Source organism: Cydia amplana, chromosome 23 (assembly GCF_948474715.1).
Source record: "Cydia amplana chromosome 23, ilCydAmpl1.1, whole genome shotgun sequence".
Taxonomy (NCBI): Eukaryota; Metazoa; Arthropoda; class Insecta; order Lepidoptera; family Tortricidae; genus Cydia; species Cydia amplana.
Genome location: NC_086091.1, coordinates 104,391 through 120,887, shown reverse-complemented (window position 1 = coordinate 120,887; position 16,497 = coordinate 104,391). Strand labels below are relative to the sequence as shown.

General features: G+C 38.0%; 1 protein-coding gene across 1 annotated transcript in view; it reads right to left on the bottom strand.

The window, feature by feature from the left end:
• LOC134658801 (uncharacterized) overlaps positions 1-16,497 on the bottom strand; it is an 86,391-nt gene continuing 69,894 nt past the window's right edge. Inside the window, exons 3-17 of the mRNA XM_063514458.1 lie at positions 6,533-6,642; positions 5,886-6,170; positions 5,413-5,616; positions 4,914-5,012; positions 4,642-4,810; positions 4,237-4,347; positions 3,868-3,969; positions 3,365-3,520; positions 2,826-2,967; positions 2,530-2,678; positions 1,953-2,093; positions 1,666-1,758; positions 1,136-1,246; positions 546-736; positions 1-174 (exon numbers count right to left, since the gene is read on the bottom strand). Of these exons, the coding sequence (XP_063370528.1) occupies positions 13-174; positions 546-736; positions 1,136-1,246; positions 1,666-1,758; positions 1,953-2,093; positions 2,530-2,678; positions 2,826-2,967; positions 3,365-3,520; positions 3,868-3,969; positions 4,237-4,347; positions 4,642-4,810; positions 4,914-5,012; positions 5,413-5,616; positions 5,886-6,170; positions 6,533-6,642 (2,225 nt within the window). The 3' untranslated portion in view covers positions 1-12. The remainder of the gene's footprint in view (positions 175-545; positions 737-1,135; positions 1,247-1,665; positions 1,759-1,952; positions 2,094-2,529; positions 2,679-2,825; positions 2,968-3,364; positions 3,521-3,867; positions 3,970-4,236; positions 4,348-4,641; positions 4,811-4,913; positions 5,013-5,412; positions 5,617-5,885; positions 6,171-6,532; positions 6,643-16,497) is intronic.

Below are 16,497 nucleotides of genomic sequence, written 5' to 3'. Positions count from 1 at the left end.
TATCGTCTAGTTTTAAACTAGGAAAGCTAACGCCATCGTCAGTAAGGTTAGAGAGGCGTGGTAAGCGGTAGAGGCGCCGTGTAGGGCGCGGACGGTCTGCCTGGCGGGGGCGGGGGTGCGCGGGGGGAATACTGCCACCGCGCCGCCGCCCGCGCCGCCGGCGACGCACCACACCTGCAATTTAATGACTGTGTTAATTTCATGTCTTAAGCTGCATATAGTCAAGGAGTTTGATATATGTGCCACTTTGACCACTTATTAACATGCCAAACGGACAATTAATATGAAAGCCACTTGAGATTGGGGACGAAGTATCACAAATATATTAAAAATTCCTTGACTTTACTTAACCTCAGTTTAAAATTCCAGATAAGATTTTATGGCGATCTTCCGCTTCGCCGAAATACAAATGAATGCTACCTAAATGAAATTAAATGATTTATTCTTGCATGAACAAGAGATTGAAAGAAAGAAGCTGTATGTGTCGCTACCTCTAGTCTCCGTCACTGCAGTCACTAACACCAAGCAGACATAATATTGCTCACCTCGTCAGGGTCGGTCACGTGAAGTACAGTCCGCCAGCAATGTTGCGGTAGATCAGGCGTCAACGCCGCTGGGACAGCCCTGCCTCGCAGTAGCCACAGAACTCGCAGCGCTCGGCCGCAAGCGCCACACTCGAGCCTCCAGCCGCCGCCGGCTACTGCTGTTGCTGACACTGCACGGGCTGTAGCAGCACCTAAGATATTTTAACAATCAATCATCATCATAGGGAAGCAGCTAATTGAATCTTCGTATAAATCAAAGCTTTCTTTTAGACTTGATTAACTGTAATACACACGTGACTCATAAAGTATTCAAAACATGAATCAGGCTTAATGGAACCATAATTTTATTATTTAAAGCTATCGACTAGCCTTCTCATACATTAGTATATAAGGGGGGTATATAAGTATTAACTTATATACCTACTACATACATTATAATGAGAACGCCAATTAGTGGTGATCGTCTACCTACATGTAAAAGTTACGAGCTAGTTATTTAAAAAAGACATAACTAGGAATTTTTAATGCTCATTCTGAATAGTTTTGGTCGAAAATCAATCTATTTTGTGTTTGGATCCGTTCTTTCTTACCAGTGACCCTCAGTGTGACACGCTTCAGCTCCTGCAAGCGCGCGAGGTCCGAACCGCGCGCGCCGACGCAACGGTACTCCCCTCCTTCTTGGTATAATGCTTCTTTGATCCCTGCATGACAGATTAAGGGGTATACTTGATTAAAAATATATTCTGCTTTTTACTTGAAAATCTAACCGGCATTTCAATTTAACCAAAATTGTAGCTCTAGAGATGACACATCTTTCGGATACGGTTTCTTAAGATAATTTGAACGGCCCACTGAACTAATATGTTCATAATTGCAAAGAGGAAGAAATGTGTTCAATGGTTCCTACTTAAACTTAAGATAAATCTTAAACTTTTGCAGCTATCTTGAAGTTCAAGTGACGGTAAACACCCATCACACTAGTCTGTTAGTACAAAGCTGGATGGACACTCTCGAACAGAAGGACAAGCGTAGATCTCGCGTTGAACTGACAAAAAGGAAAGACCTCTAGTCTAGTACCCTCGCCGTCGCAAAAGATGATGAAGGTTCAAAGAAAACTTACCGAGTACCCCGTGCGCATTATGAGACCCAGCCGGCGCCCACGCACCTTCCGAAGCGTTACCAAGTACGCGACGCCACCAGCAACCGACGCTGCCTGCAAGAGCACTTCAATATTAACAAAACCAGGTCACATTTAAATCCATATGCTTGAAATGTGATTAACTTTTCTCTTTGAGAAACGGCGCAGTTGTACTTAAGCAGCATGAACATGAACAGTTTATTGATTTTGATAAAAAAAACGACTTTACACTAAACGTTAAGAAACTACACTTAATTTAAAACCTTTACCTTTGGGGCAATGCAGTTGCACACTCCCTCCCAGTGGCACGTCGACCTTCTGATGGTCCACCTCTTCGTCCTCGGCTTCCTCGGGTTTCTGGCCCTCAGTGTTGGATGCGCTCGATGACACTGACGATGATTCATCCGGGGCTACAGCGAAATAAGCCTCTTAATACTTGTAACTACCAACTACTTTATCTTAGGAGTCGTTACACTGCCTTTCCCCATTAGTAACAAGAACAATCAACTTTTTTTCCCCTTAGCTAATGACATCCAGGATAAAATCCCGGACATATTTTTTTTTGCAGGGAATAATTGGTATAATTGTGAAGAGTGTAATTAATAATATAATTGTGAATTAAAGTATTTTAATCCAAAATATAAGAACAGCCAGCTCAATTCAGCGTTCCATAGTCTCAAAAATGATCTAGGTTTGAGATTATTAATCTCTACCAGCTCTAATAAACCATTAGACCACATGTACCGTGTTTTTTGATGATCAAACGAACTTACCAAGTGAAGTTCGATCACAATTATGTGAGCAACTTCATTCGACGCGATTTATAAATATACAAAAAATACTTACAGAGCACATTCAGATAGTAGCCGATGGAAGAATATTCTTGGTCAAGCCATGAGGCTCTGCAACGATACCAGCCCCCATGCTGAGCTGATAGTGCCGGCCAGCGGAGCGACGCCGAGGAACCGCGCTCAGCGCCACCTTGTGGAGGTGCGCTGTAAAAAAAAATGTTTTTAAATATCTGTGTCAGATCTTGAGTATAATCATTAATAATCATTAGTAGGTTTAAAATATGAAAGATTTAGATGCATTTCTTTACTCGTAGTTGACCTTTGAATTTTGATTATAAAATCAACACAAACCTATCTGGAGGAGCGTCGTCTCGCCTCCACCAAGCTCTTGCTGGTGGATTCGCATCCACATCACAGCGCAACGCAGCTGCGCCCCCAGCCCAAAGCGCCACGCCGAAGCCAGGCCAGCGAGAGATCACGAATGATGGTGGGTCTGCCAGAAAAACACCGCATTTCGAGAGTTATGTACGGTATGAATTGATAAATTATTAATATTTACCAGTAATATTAAAAGAAAAAAATGCGCAAATTATAAATAAAACTAATTCAATGGCAAAGCCGCTGGAAGACTAATAGTTCCTCTAGTGACATCTTTGTCATTCATTGACCTTAAGGAACTCAGCCTCAACTGTTGCCATCGATGTTAGCGGGATGCCTGATGTGTTGTTTGGCCTCGCACTGAATACTAGAGGCGAACCTAGATACCAAGTTACTCACAAGTGCCGTGAATCTCTAGTTTAATAAAGTGTATTTCGGCCTCGTCTGCGGTGGGAGGCCTGCCTTATTTTCCCTTGCTATTGGGGTTAAGAAAAGCCGTATGATATACTCACAAGTGACATGTATCTCTAGTTTAGTAGAGTGTATCGCGGGAGGGGATTCGGCCTCTTCCGTTGTGGGAGGCCGGCGTTGTTTGGCGTCGCACTGAAGGCTGGCGTTGTGCAACTCGCGTGCCGCTGTCACTGATGCTCCAGACCAGGTCACGCCCTCTGTTGGAAAGACAGATTTATATGACATATATTATTTTGAGTTACCTAATAAATAAATAAAAGTAATTATATTGAGGATGACATGCTACCATAAAGTTTACAGTTTTTGTAAAATTTTAAATTAATTCCTACAGCAAATAATTTTACACTGATTTGGAAATAAGTATGTAATATCCAATTGATCGTTAAGTAAAATAACATTAATCAATAACTCAATCCAAGATGCTCATTTAGGAGCTTGTTAAATACTGACAACCACATCCAAAGGGTAAGTATGCCACAACATAAAAAAATCGATCCTTGCGTCAATTACAGGACCATAGGTCAAAAAATCATCATTTTGTTACCTCGTGAGTAGTTAGCGGGCTTGGTCCGCAAATAGGGCCGATGGTCGAGCGTTGGCTCTAGCGCTAGCAGTCGCCATGACAGCTCGGGTGCTGGTACACCTCCTGTAAGAGAAGATATGTCAAAGAAGCAGGAAGAAAAACAATATAGGCAAGGATTGTCTTATGATTTGATTAACAAGACTAGACACTAAGAGACAATAATGTGAAGGCTGAAAAAAACTACGCAGGTAAAAGTAAAGTACCTTTAAGAATATTATTGGCTCAAAGTTATGAGTTGATAGGATACGGAAACGGCCAAGAGCGATCAGTGAGGTTAATGACGTCACTCCAGTACATTTTCAAGTTTAAAGATGAATTGGTGTCATATACCTTCAGCCACACAGCGAACCTCCAGCACCATCTTGTCTCTCACGGGCACCCACGTGTTACCCGCGTCCAGTCGTCGCCCATCCACAGCCAAGTAGAGGGATCGCACCGGTTCTGTATCAAAACAATGAATTAGTTCTTCAAATCCGCCATCCATTATCGGTACCTTGGTTGCTTCCTAAACTAAATAGGTATCCACTCAGTTCGCAATCAATCAATCCACAAATAAAATCTATAATAATAACCACTGACTATGCTCTTTTCTTATTCCGAGTTTTAACATGTTTTCATTTACTGTAATTAGTGGTAAATATCATGTGATATTTCGTACATAATAATTATTATGATCCAAAAAACTCGTTGGTACATGCCGGAATTTAAAATTGGGAAATAATATGGAAATCTTACCATAAACTAGTAGCTCCGTTGGCTTCCCAGACACCTTATTGCCGTTAGCATCTCTTCCTTCGCAGCGCCACACAGCGGCATCACTTCGCGTCGCTCGCGCTATAACCGCGCCGCCCGGCTCTGCCCACATCGCTTCCCCACCACGCGCAGAGGTAGGTAGGTTCACCAGCTGATAAATATACAAACACACATGATGTTCTGATGTAAGGTTAAAGGGTTAAGTCGCCGTACATCAGGTTACAAGAAGTGGAAAGTTCTTAAGTGGAACGTACCTCACTGTCGCGGTACCATCGCAGGTCCGTGACATTAGCCAGCTCGCACGGGATCCGGGCGCGGGCGTGCGGTTCCACCAGCAGCTCCCGATGTTTCGGCTGCACAACACATTTTCAGAATAAACGTATAAGTTTGTCGGGAATCACGTCATTGGTGGGGTGTTTGGGAAGCGTATTTTCAGAATTAATGGGATTTTTCTCAGAGCTGTTTTATTTAAGCACTCGATTTGTCTTCGAGTTGAATGATTAGTAGTATTAGTACGAGTATAAGCATGATTTACAATGTAGTGTGTATGGCCAATGTTTTTATTACCAAATTCATATGGCCATATAATTATCACAATTCTTTAATAAGTAGACCAAATCAGAGAACACGACCAGAGAAGGGCCTATACAAGTTGAACCATAATCTTGTTAATGTAGGGAGCATGAATGAGGTCAGCGCATGACCAGCCAGTAGGATGATGTTCATGTCAGTAGGATGTTGTGATGATAATACCTGGCTAGTGGAAGGTTGCACCTTCGGCGCCTGTCTCGCTTGTGCTTGCGGCTGCGGCGCGGGCGCAGCCGGTCTGATCACAAACGCATCCACACGTGACGACGCGCGCGGGCCCGGCGCGGCGCCCGCGTCGCCGATAGCGTCGCGTAGCGCGCCGCGGATGTTGAGGATCGTGTCCGCTGTCTGGACGCGTCTGTTTGCTCCCTGATGATCAATTTTAAATGCGTCAAATATGATGCATACTACTGATATTTCTAAATTGTAATGACTATATTAAATGTTCTATATGAAAATAAATTATTTGCATCAAAAGAACGCATGGTATTAGGTGAAGTTTGTTAAGGCTAAATCTGCGCCGACTTAGTATTTCTAAACGTATCTTTGCCAGAATTTGCTCTCAAATTTGTGATGGTTATTAACCGAAAACTATTGCTACTGACTTAAATTCCTAGTCAAGTTTATTTTTAACTTACCTTTGAACCTTTATCCCAATCAGGTCCACTGCTTCTTTTCTTTCTTTCTCCCTCTTCAAACTCAACTTCACTTTCACTCCCGTTTATCTCCTGAAGATCATTAACATCCCCTATGTCAGGAAAGTTTTCAATGTCAGGAACGTTGTCAATATCAGGAATGTTCCCTATGTCGGGAATATCAATCTTGTCGCTTGTTTTGTCTTCGGACAGCTCTGGTGTGACGAGGATGCTGCTGTCTTCGATGCTGGTTTCCGGGTCCTCAGGGTCGTAGTCGGGAGAGGCATACTGTGGGGAAAGAACATTACATGATATTCGTACCGAGGCTTCTTTGTACCAGATCATCATTCGCCATCATAACGTTCCACCATGCAGAATGTCGATTGCGAACTAATAAAGTTTTAATCGTACCATATACTTTTACTATTGCAAATAACCTGATTTTAGCGCTAATATTTAAGCTAAGATCTAGTATCATTCTTATAGAACTTGGAACACAGCAGAGTTTGTAAGCGACATCTCTTGGTCCGTTTTCATAATACAGCACGACAAGGGATAATCAATTGGTAAAAAGGGGTTTTTCCATTGCAAAAACGAACTAAAAGAGTGACCGATACTTGAATGCAATGTGCCTGTAACATACAACGTACCTGTAGTGGCGGGTAGAGGGGCGCATCGCGTAGTAATTCTTCGTCGAGCGCGGGGGGCGCGCGGGGGGAAGGCGCGCGCTCCGAGCTGGAAGACGCGCGGGCAGAAAGGGCTGGAAAGAAAAGGACTTGTTACTCTTGTTAGATATACTACTCTGACCTGCAAAGTAGACGGTGGGTGACAAAGATAACTCAGTCAAAAAGAGCTCAAATGCTGACTTTAAATATTTCATTAAGTTGGAGACTGCAACAAGTGGAGTAGATTATTGTAACACTTCAATCGAAGTCTTGAGCTTCAGGAGTATTAGTCATAATTAAAAGAAAAATATCCCGGTCCGAGCACCAATTAAAAATGCTTCTAATATTACGGTACCTACTGTATCATTTAAAAACTTCTACGAGATTTCTGAATATCATGCATAATGTTTGACTTCTGTCTGGATACTTTGACTTTGATTTATCCCTTATGTCCAAATGAGAATAATTGAATATTAATTTCCATAATGAGTCAAACTTCAAAATTTAAAATAAGAGACACGACGAAAGTTGTTTAACTTTGAAACTGTTAATGTTTCAATTGAGTCAGGCTTTTTGTTTTGGAACTAAACGAGGCAGAAACTCCTTTCATCAGTTTTGGAATTTCATTTATTAGCCCGCATTGAAGCGGAGTTTATCAAAGTGGCCGATCAATTAGGAGGAGCATCAACAGGAGTTTGGTATTTAGACAACAAAGGTATACAACAAGTTTATTAGTTGCAGTAGACGAACGACAATAGAGCAGGATTTGTAATATTGTTATAGGAAATAGTGAGTAGAATCGATATTCTTAATTAACAGTTTCTTATATCTTATACCATGTGTTACTTTGACGATGTGAAACAACCGACCAAACTTAACATTCATTAAATACAGAAACGACAAGAAACTGTATAAATAAACCAAAACCTAAACGCAAACCCATCAAAGTTGAGAAAACCTGGCAAGTAGCGATTGAGGGCGATCTGTGAGTCGGGTGGGCAAAGTTGCGGAAATTTCAATAACGCGGTGTAAAGTATATAGCCGTTAGGACTTTGTCCGTAAATACAGCTCGATACAGAGAGGTATTCGTGGTGATTTGGAGTGCAGCCGAGGCAAATGTTCAAGGAAACCGGTATAAGACGTTTATATATCTTCATTGACCTTGACTCTATGACTTCAGAAGGCTGGTGCACACACATAAAGTTAGGGGGTTCCTCATACAAAAAAAGTCCCCAATGGGAACTCCCTATTTCCCTCTCTGGACGTTGACTTAATGGAAAATATTTTATAAAATTATTTTCAATAACGGAAGTACCCAGGGAAGAAAATGGAGATTAGGTAAGTTTATATGGAGAAGCAGTGGACTATCATCTTAAAACGAGATATTGAATATATAAATTTATTCAAGCACAATGTATGAATGGCCTAGATTTGACGCTCGCTGGCAAAAAAGGGCACCGATCGGGCAAGCGACAGTGTGTAAGCGCTACTATATTCATCAAATACCTATTAAATAGTTGACGTTTATAGGATAGCCTATAGGAGTAGTAGATACAGAGTTGGCATTGACGGAGTCACGATCATTTTTCGATGTTCGTAGTACAACTCTTGCTTTCTTGATCGTTCGACTACTTACCCTGTGGTCGACACGCATTTGCAATAACTCCCCGATATAATCGCAAAAGTTCCGGATGAAACTGGATAATGGGTAAGGTGAAGTTCTTCTTATGAAAGAATTAAAGTTTAGTACCCACGCGGAGCTTAATGGCCTGAAAAATAACCTAAGTTTAACGATTTCTTTTATTACGACGAACAAGTCCGCGTATGTATAGATAGATATACATTTACCTCTAAATATTCGTGTAGGATCTAGGATCCATTGGATCGTTTATGCATCTTTAATACTTACCTACATTTTATCTTAAACATACATAATTACAATAAGTAAATAATAAATGAAATCAATTGTAAAAAAGCCAACAAAATAAAATAAAAATATGAAAAAAAAACATAAAAAAAATACATTGCCATTTTGAAATAAAAATAATACCAAACTATAATTAAAACATGCCCATACTAGTAACCGTACAATTAAGATGTTTGGATTACAAACCCAGGTGTTAAATTTGATCCAAGAGCCAGGTTTTCACATAAAACCTAAAAGAAAAACGTACATACCTAATGTATAAAAAAAAATAGTCAGTTTATAAATTTTCAAATTTTACGTACATATTTATTAAATCCTATTTATAGCGGTTCCTGTCTAAAATGAAGACAGTGATCAACAATTGCGACTTCTAAAACTTTTCCTTTCTTCAATTTGTTATTTTCAATATAACTGTTCATTCATTCATCAAGCAACGAAAAGTTACGAAAATAAAATACCGACGAAGTCGCAAATTAGCCCGCAGGTAATCAGGCTAATTCTAGGCTGAAACAGCTAATTACACAGACGTTGAAAGTCAACGCCGAAGTTCTTATTTCAACCAGAGAGAAGTAAGTCGATAAAGAGTATCCAAATGCCGCCTTCGTGTTATGTGTCCGACGTTTCGAGGATGGTATTGTCACCGTGGTTTCGAAAAAAGCGCTAAAAAGTTTTTCGAAATCCCGCACTTGGTCTTGTTTATCTTCTTGAAAGTTTTACACACTAGGTATCACTCGGAGGCCACACAATACAGTATTTTATCTTTGCATTTTAGCTGTTCTAATTCTACGCAGATGAAGTCGTATGCAAAGCTAGTTATAAATACGAAAATAACTCTGTCTGTCTGTCTGTTACCTCTTCACGCTTAAACCGCGGAAACGATTTAAATATTTGGTATGAAGATATTTTGAGGCCCGGGAAAGGCCATAGGGTAGGTAGTTTTTATCAATCATCATCAATATCATCAATTCATCATAATTCTACGCAAACGAGTGGAGGGCAGAAGCTAGTGTCTATAGCATAACAACGAGAGGTTGCCACTCTTTACAACTTTACTTCTCTCTATTTCCTGCCGTCTGCCGACTTAAACTGTCTAATAAATGTCTGACTCACCAAATAACTTTACAAGTATTTTAGCAAATTTGACCGCAAGCGAATATTTAATCAAAATTTTGATAAAAACGTGTGTATACAGCTAATGTTTCAATAATAATAAAGCTGTATATTTTAACGTTCCACTATCTGTTTCAGTTTATTGCCTTGTCTATTTGTTGAATAATACATTTCATCAAGGCCATACAATTATTTTCGTATAAATTTCATGAATGCAAACAAGCAATTATGAATTTAAATTGCTGTAGGATAAATTAATTTATTTCAAGCCATCCAGACTTTCATTACCTATTAGACAAATAATTTTATATTAAATAAAACGTCCTGCGATGAATCCTCCTAAATCTTAAAATTGCTGAAAGTGCATAAGTACTATGACCTTTTTCTCGCTTTTCTTTTCATTAGTGAAATTGCATAGCTGCAGTGGAACAATTAAATTCATCTCAAGACATTAGCTTTTTATATGTAATTACATGAAACGCATTATCAGAAGGATCTTGCAGAATCGTTATAATAATATTGCACGCAGCAGCATATGGCGAGCAGATTGCACGTGTCTTATAATTGAATCTGAGAACACTGCAGCATGGATAATTTATATTGCAGTTGTGGATGGCAATTTACTTGATTATAGCATCTTCCAATGTTCATGAAAATTCATGAACTTTATTGCAAAGACAAAAAGTCCTCCAATAAGTAGTTAAGAGTAGTGCCGTTATTATGATAAGGATTAAGATAAGTTTTAGCAAAAACTACTATATTAATAAATTGCGCGCTTATCAGATTAACAATATAACCCAACAAACAATTAGGCGACACTTGGCACCTATTTTATAACCTTAAGACATAGAACGGCGGTACAATAGCTGCATAGTCTTAGCCTACAGGCTGAGGTGACATAAAAGTGTTTAAGAGGATTAGCTATAGCTTTAAGAGCCACAATAACTATTTTAACCGCTATAATGCATGCTAAGCAGCTAGTATTATAGCTCAAAGTGAATTTTATAACCTTAGAATCTATATGAGTTATAAGCAGCTGCAATTTGAACTTAAGGTTCTAAACAGGCGATAAAAGTCTCTTATAGCTCCTTGTATCGCTAATGTTACTTAACTCCCTTGTATCACTTACAGTAGAATAGAGAAGTTATTAGTCGCTATTATAGATCATGTAGTCGCAGACGAGCGTTATCCAGTACCTTAATAGATCTTATAGTGTTATTAGAAACTAACTTATAAGCTAAGCCTATAGCGCCATGTTAAGATAGCTGATGAATCAATGAGCAAATCAAAAACTATAAATTAGAACATAAATACTGAATAAAAATGCATAGCTTTACTCAATATTGACCTAATGTTAGTATTACTATACTTAAAACCGGAGTTCACGTATAATGTAAAATTTTTCGAAAATTAAATACGGTGGACCACAAATAAAGAACTATTACATTTTGATAAATATGCCAAGGATCAGAGGCCCTTTAAAATTTTGTTAATAATACATATAGTAATTGACAGTGCAATTAATTTCGCCGTCATAAATCTGCAGATAGCGCTGGTACCAATGCACTATAATAATATTTCCTTTTATTTATCCGCCATTAGATTTCACTTAAAGCTGTCACAAGGTAAGCTTACGAACAATAATACAAAAATGTAAACATCTACAATCAAAGAAGATAGTGACATAGGAAAATAATGTGCATTTACCTTCTTGAGTGTTACAAATGTTGTCCAGAAATGCCAATATACCATCTAAAGCTGTATCATCTATATAGACCCACACTACTACTCAAATAGGTAATAGTCACTTATCTGGCACCCCTTTAACTCCTAAATACTTAATTAAAGCTATTATAGCACTACTATAGCGCTCTTCTACCTCTTATTTCAACCTGTAACCCCGTTAAAGCGCCATTTTGCAACCTCAGGTGTTAAAATTTGTGCCCAATCCGGGGATATTACGGGGTTATAGCCGGCTATAACTCCTATTTTTAGAACATCAATAGAACCAAAGGAGCGATCGAACGGTTATATAGATCTCTTTTACCTCTTATATTTAGCGCCTAATGTTAGTTGGGAATTGCTGTTATTCTTTAAAATAACGATAATATTATTATAAAAACAAAATCGATGAAAAGATCGAACCTTACAAGTCACAGACAGTAGTCGATACGTTAGCAGCAAAGATAAGGATAGATGAGATGAAATCAATAAAGAGCGAGTAAGACATTTCAAAGTCGTTGTTACAAACCCATTATACGGATAACTATTATGAATTGATTTGTACCTATAACATTCACCCCAACCATTTCTATACAATATCCGGGTCTAATGGCGAACAATATAACTCGGATGTGAAAAGCTTTAGCAACTAACAAGTAACAACTACGGCTTTTGTTCCCAGAGCGGTCATAAAAACTTTCTGTTCCAACTATTCCGAGCTTTAAAAAGTTTACTGAAGTTTAGAGATCATGGCAGATAGCAAGTAGCTATAGGACCCGTACATTCCGTACAACCACAGATCTAGGTTTGAAAAGTTTAAAGAGAGACCACTTTGTGTCTTTCAAAGATTCAAAGGTGAGTAAACAATATTTAAACTTTAGAAGTACCTAAAATATGATGAATTTTAATAAGCTGCTCACATATATTGTATAATATTGCGAGCAGGATAGATAGAAATTAAAAAGCACACATTAACTCAAGTTATTTTTTAATATCTTTATTATGTTTGTTAGAAATATACAACACACATTTGAACTAGGTATTAATTCAACACATGTATAACAATCACACAACATTTTACTTTTAAAAAGTACAAATAGACTACCAAAATCACTTTCATAGCTGAGGAGAATAAAAACCCCTCACACGTCTAAATCTAATTCATACATACACTTGAAAAACATCACCTTTCTTCGACATTTGTGTAAAAACCTCAGACACCACTGCAAAAACGCTCACATATTATAATTTTAAAACTTCAGACACTCCAAAAAACGTCCACAAAGCTAACTCAGACCGCTCAGAATGCAGCACTTCATTTTCATAAAGAAATCTCAAATATTTACAGAATGAGAGCAAATTCTCGAGATTATTTAACTGCGTAGTCATTTGCGGGTCTTCCCTTCCGCGGTTTGTCGCGACTTCGCTCAGTGTTATTATTTTCATTCATAATAAGCGTACTCAAAAGCTCAGATGAACTTGTATTAGTTGACCTTCAACGACTAATATTTTGATATAAATCTCGAAGTCACATAAACAAGGGTTTCCTTGATGCGTTCGACTACATAGACTATGGTGAATAAAGAATGAGAATACGCGACCAGAATTGTTCAAAACGCTTGCACATCGTTTACCTTAGATAGACCAGTGTACGTAAAATCTAAGCTACGCAGACTTTGATACTTTGTTACAGATCTCCAGGACAAGTTATACTAGCAACAATCTCTTCTAGGTTAAGTTCTATGTGGATTAAATGAAGTCTTGTTGTTTTATGCGGAGAATAAAAACCAAATTGCACCCCGGACCGTCTGCCAGGATTTGAGTTTACTGTTGTGACTTTAGGATTCGGATTGAAATTCTTTCCCGTCTAATTTATCAAGTTAAACAGAACTTGAGGACCAATTTACCAAAGTAGTCTTAAAGATTTAAATTTCTAATGAGATGTTTGAGTAAAAAACTTTTTGTCGTTCGAGTTCATTGCTCTTTTTAGCTACTGCAAGTAGTAAGTAGTTCTGTTTGTTACTGAAAGTTAAGTTAAGAAGTTAAACAAGAAGGTTTCCAATTAGATCTACCTAAGGGTCACCTACCTTTGAACCCTAAAGGCCTTGATATCAAAGTTTTTATTTTAAGTTTGTTTTAATTGAGAACCTTGAGATACGCCAAAAGCGTTGATATAGATTTTCTAGTCAAAGTTAGACATGAGTGTCGTTGTGAACGCTTATCAGTGTTAAGCTTAACACCTTCTGAGATATAAAAACTTATATTTAATCAAAGTCAGTGTCATACTCACGACTACATACCAGTCGTAAGCTTTTGAGGATTCTAACCTTCAGTAACAAGTAAAGTTAAATATTAACGAACCCGATTGGTTATAGTAATTATAAACTTCACTTGGAATTTAATGATACTTAATACCACACGTTAATCCATCAAACCAGATGATAAGGTGTGCCAAATAAATCTTACTACTATTATGACTATTTATTTTTGTTCGAACGTGTTTACTTGATTGCGACAAACTGCTAAACAGACTTGTTAATTTTTAATCTAAAATAAAACATGGCGTAGTCTTATCCCAGAATTAAGTCCCTAAAGAGGTAGAATTGCGGTTAAATAATAAATAGAGGCAAGTACAAATAAAAAAATGTTTATACTCTAAAACATTACCCTTTTCCGGTCGGATTATAAACCACAACGCATTTGTCGCCATCTCTCACCCGTTGTCCGTATTATTTTCCGAACGTTGAACATTGTGTACGCTGTGCGTGGTCGGATGTAAATAGCGTTATGCCGGGCGCGGGACAGACCGTAAATCAGGACTCAGACCGCCCTCTATCAGAGTACAGGGAGTAGCTTCTCAGTCATTGTTCGTTATACACCGTTTTTTATTAGAAATGTTATAATCTCAAAGTATTAGAGATATCAAGAAACTGGGAAAAAGGATTGTTTGCAAAAATTATAATAATGATTATTCAAAAACTTTACAAGTTCAATTAGGTACTTAATTTATGTTTAATCCCTCTCTTACAAGACATATTATGTCAAAATGATAGATTAAGATAAATGATTAATAAATAGCTAATTGGGGCCTGTAGTACTTTTAAGGATAACGCAATAAGTCTTTAATAATACGATTTAAACTACTTTCATGCCTTTTACTTTAGGTACCCTATAATCTATGTCTATGCCGCTATGTAGATGTGTGTTGCGTGAGTATTTGTGTTTCTGCGTGTTCCAGTGTTTGTGTTCCAAGACAAACGCGGCAGCAATCCGAAGTTATTGCGGGCGTTCATCTATTGGCTCAACTACTTTGTATTTGTGTTCATTTGTTGCCTTTAGTTTAGTTTCTAGTTGAAGCCTATCAACAACGTCGTTCTTATTGTATCTATATTTCACAGAGGCTTAGATTTATTTGACGACTGAAATTTCTAGTTTGCGAATTGTAGGTATGGAAATAACCCAAACTTTCCTCTTATGTTCCTGAAAGTTAAGGACAGTTAGAGTTTCTAGATACGTTCTATATCACCTCAAAACAGCTTCGATATGCCTGACAAAGGCTATACCAAAATTGTGAGCATATTTGTTTCTTTTATTTTATTTTTTTATAGTTAACACAGAAAAATCTAAATCTAGTAGGTAAGTAACTACCCATTTATGTGATACAAAACACTAATGAATTAATTTCTTTCACGAGTTTCACGCGTCAGTATATTCAAAGTGAGCGTTTACATATTTACCTATATTTAGGTCCTAAAAGCAGAGTTTATAAAGAATTTATTTAAGACAAAATTACGAAACCTTGTCTTGTTCTAAACAAAACCTGCAGAGGTTTAGTAATATGGAGCGAAAATGAAGCTGTGAATGAAATATTAACTGTTATTTGAAGACGAAGATCGGGCAACAGACTGTGACAACTAGACAAGGGATTAACGCCTTTATTACAAGAGTATTAAAGCTCAAGATGGTGAAGATACACTTGGTGGTTTATGAATAATGTATTGTTCGGGTTTATTTACAAATAATGAGGATTCTTCGCCGGACGCCGCGCGGCGCTCTGTTTACAAAGTTACCTCGCTGCTGTTGCAGACCACTATATCCCTAGAAATTATTTAGAGCCCAGAGATAGATAAAATAAATTGACTCCTAGATCTGATAGGAGAAATTTATACATTCAAACTTTCCAAAAAAATGAGCTGTGATGCTACTGCTGTGAAACAAAAAACCTTAACTAGGTACCGAAATGTTCTCTAGGATCCAAATACAGTATACTTATTATTCTAAAGAGCAATGTAAAATGTTAAAGATGGTTCCTTTATGTATACAAATATAAACTGGTGGTAAGGTTCACTTAATTCTCACTCATATAACTATTTGAAACTGCAGTATTCTGTATGTTCAAGAAAATTAATGTGTATGCCAGTCAACCCCCAGGCCAGAAAACCAATCATCGCATGCTCGAGATAAAAATACAGTACAATTCAATACAATAAAATACTCTTTATTGCACATCTCACCACACTCGTAGTTACAATAAATATACAGTAACATAAATAAAAATGTGTTAAAATGGCGCCCAACGTGGCGTGGGGCTGCGGGACTATTTTGTATTAAGTTTAAGTTCTGATTTCGACAGCATTGCTGCGCAATATTATAATAGGTATAGCTTTAGCTACCGGTAACGGGAGATGTCACTATCAATCTCCTTGACGCATTCGCTGCATCGCTGTTGCGATTGGAACGTTGAAATCTGTCGCTCAGTTTATCTAGCTAGAGGGTTGAAAGTGACATTATCCATTTCCAGTTATCCTGTAATGCTGCTCAGTAATGCTTTGATAAGTAGATAATAGCCTTTATGTGTTACATAAGACTTAGTGTACGTTTATTGTGTACATTTATCGGTTTCAAAGATATTACGTCTATTGCCCTTTCTAGAGGTCAAGATATACCAGTCAGAAGCTCTCTCACCGTAACGGGTTTAACAATAGTTCGGACTTGCGCATCGTTACGTACAACCGTTCATTATTAGCAATGCAAAGGACGTGGGCTCTTAAAAAGAGATAAGGGACCGGGATTGAGGTTTTATAACTCCCGCATATATATTACTAGATTTACCATACAAACTATTTGACGTTGGTTAAGGAACAGTAATATCTCAAGTAGAAGGAAGTAATAGGACCGTTTAAAACAGAGG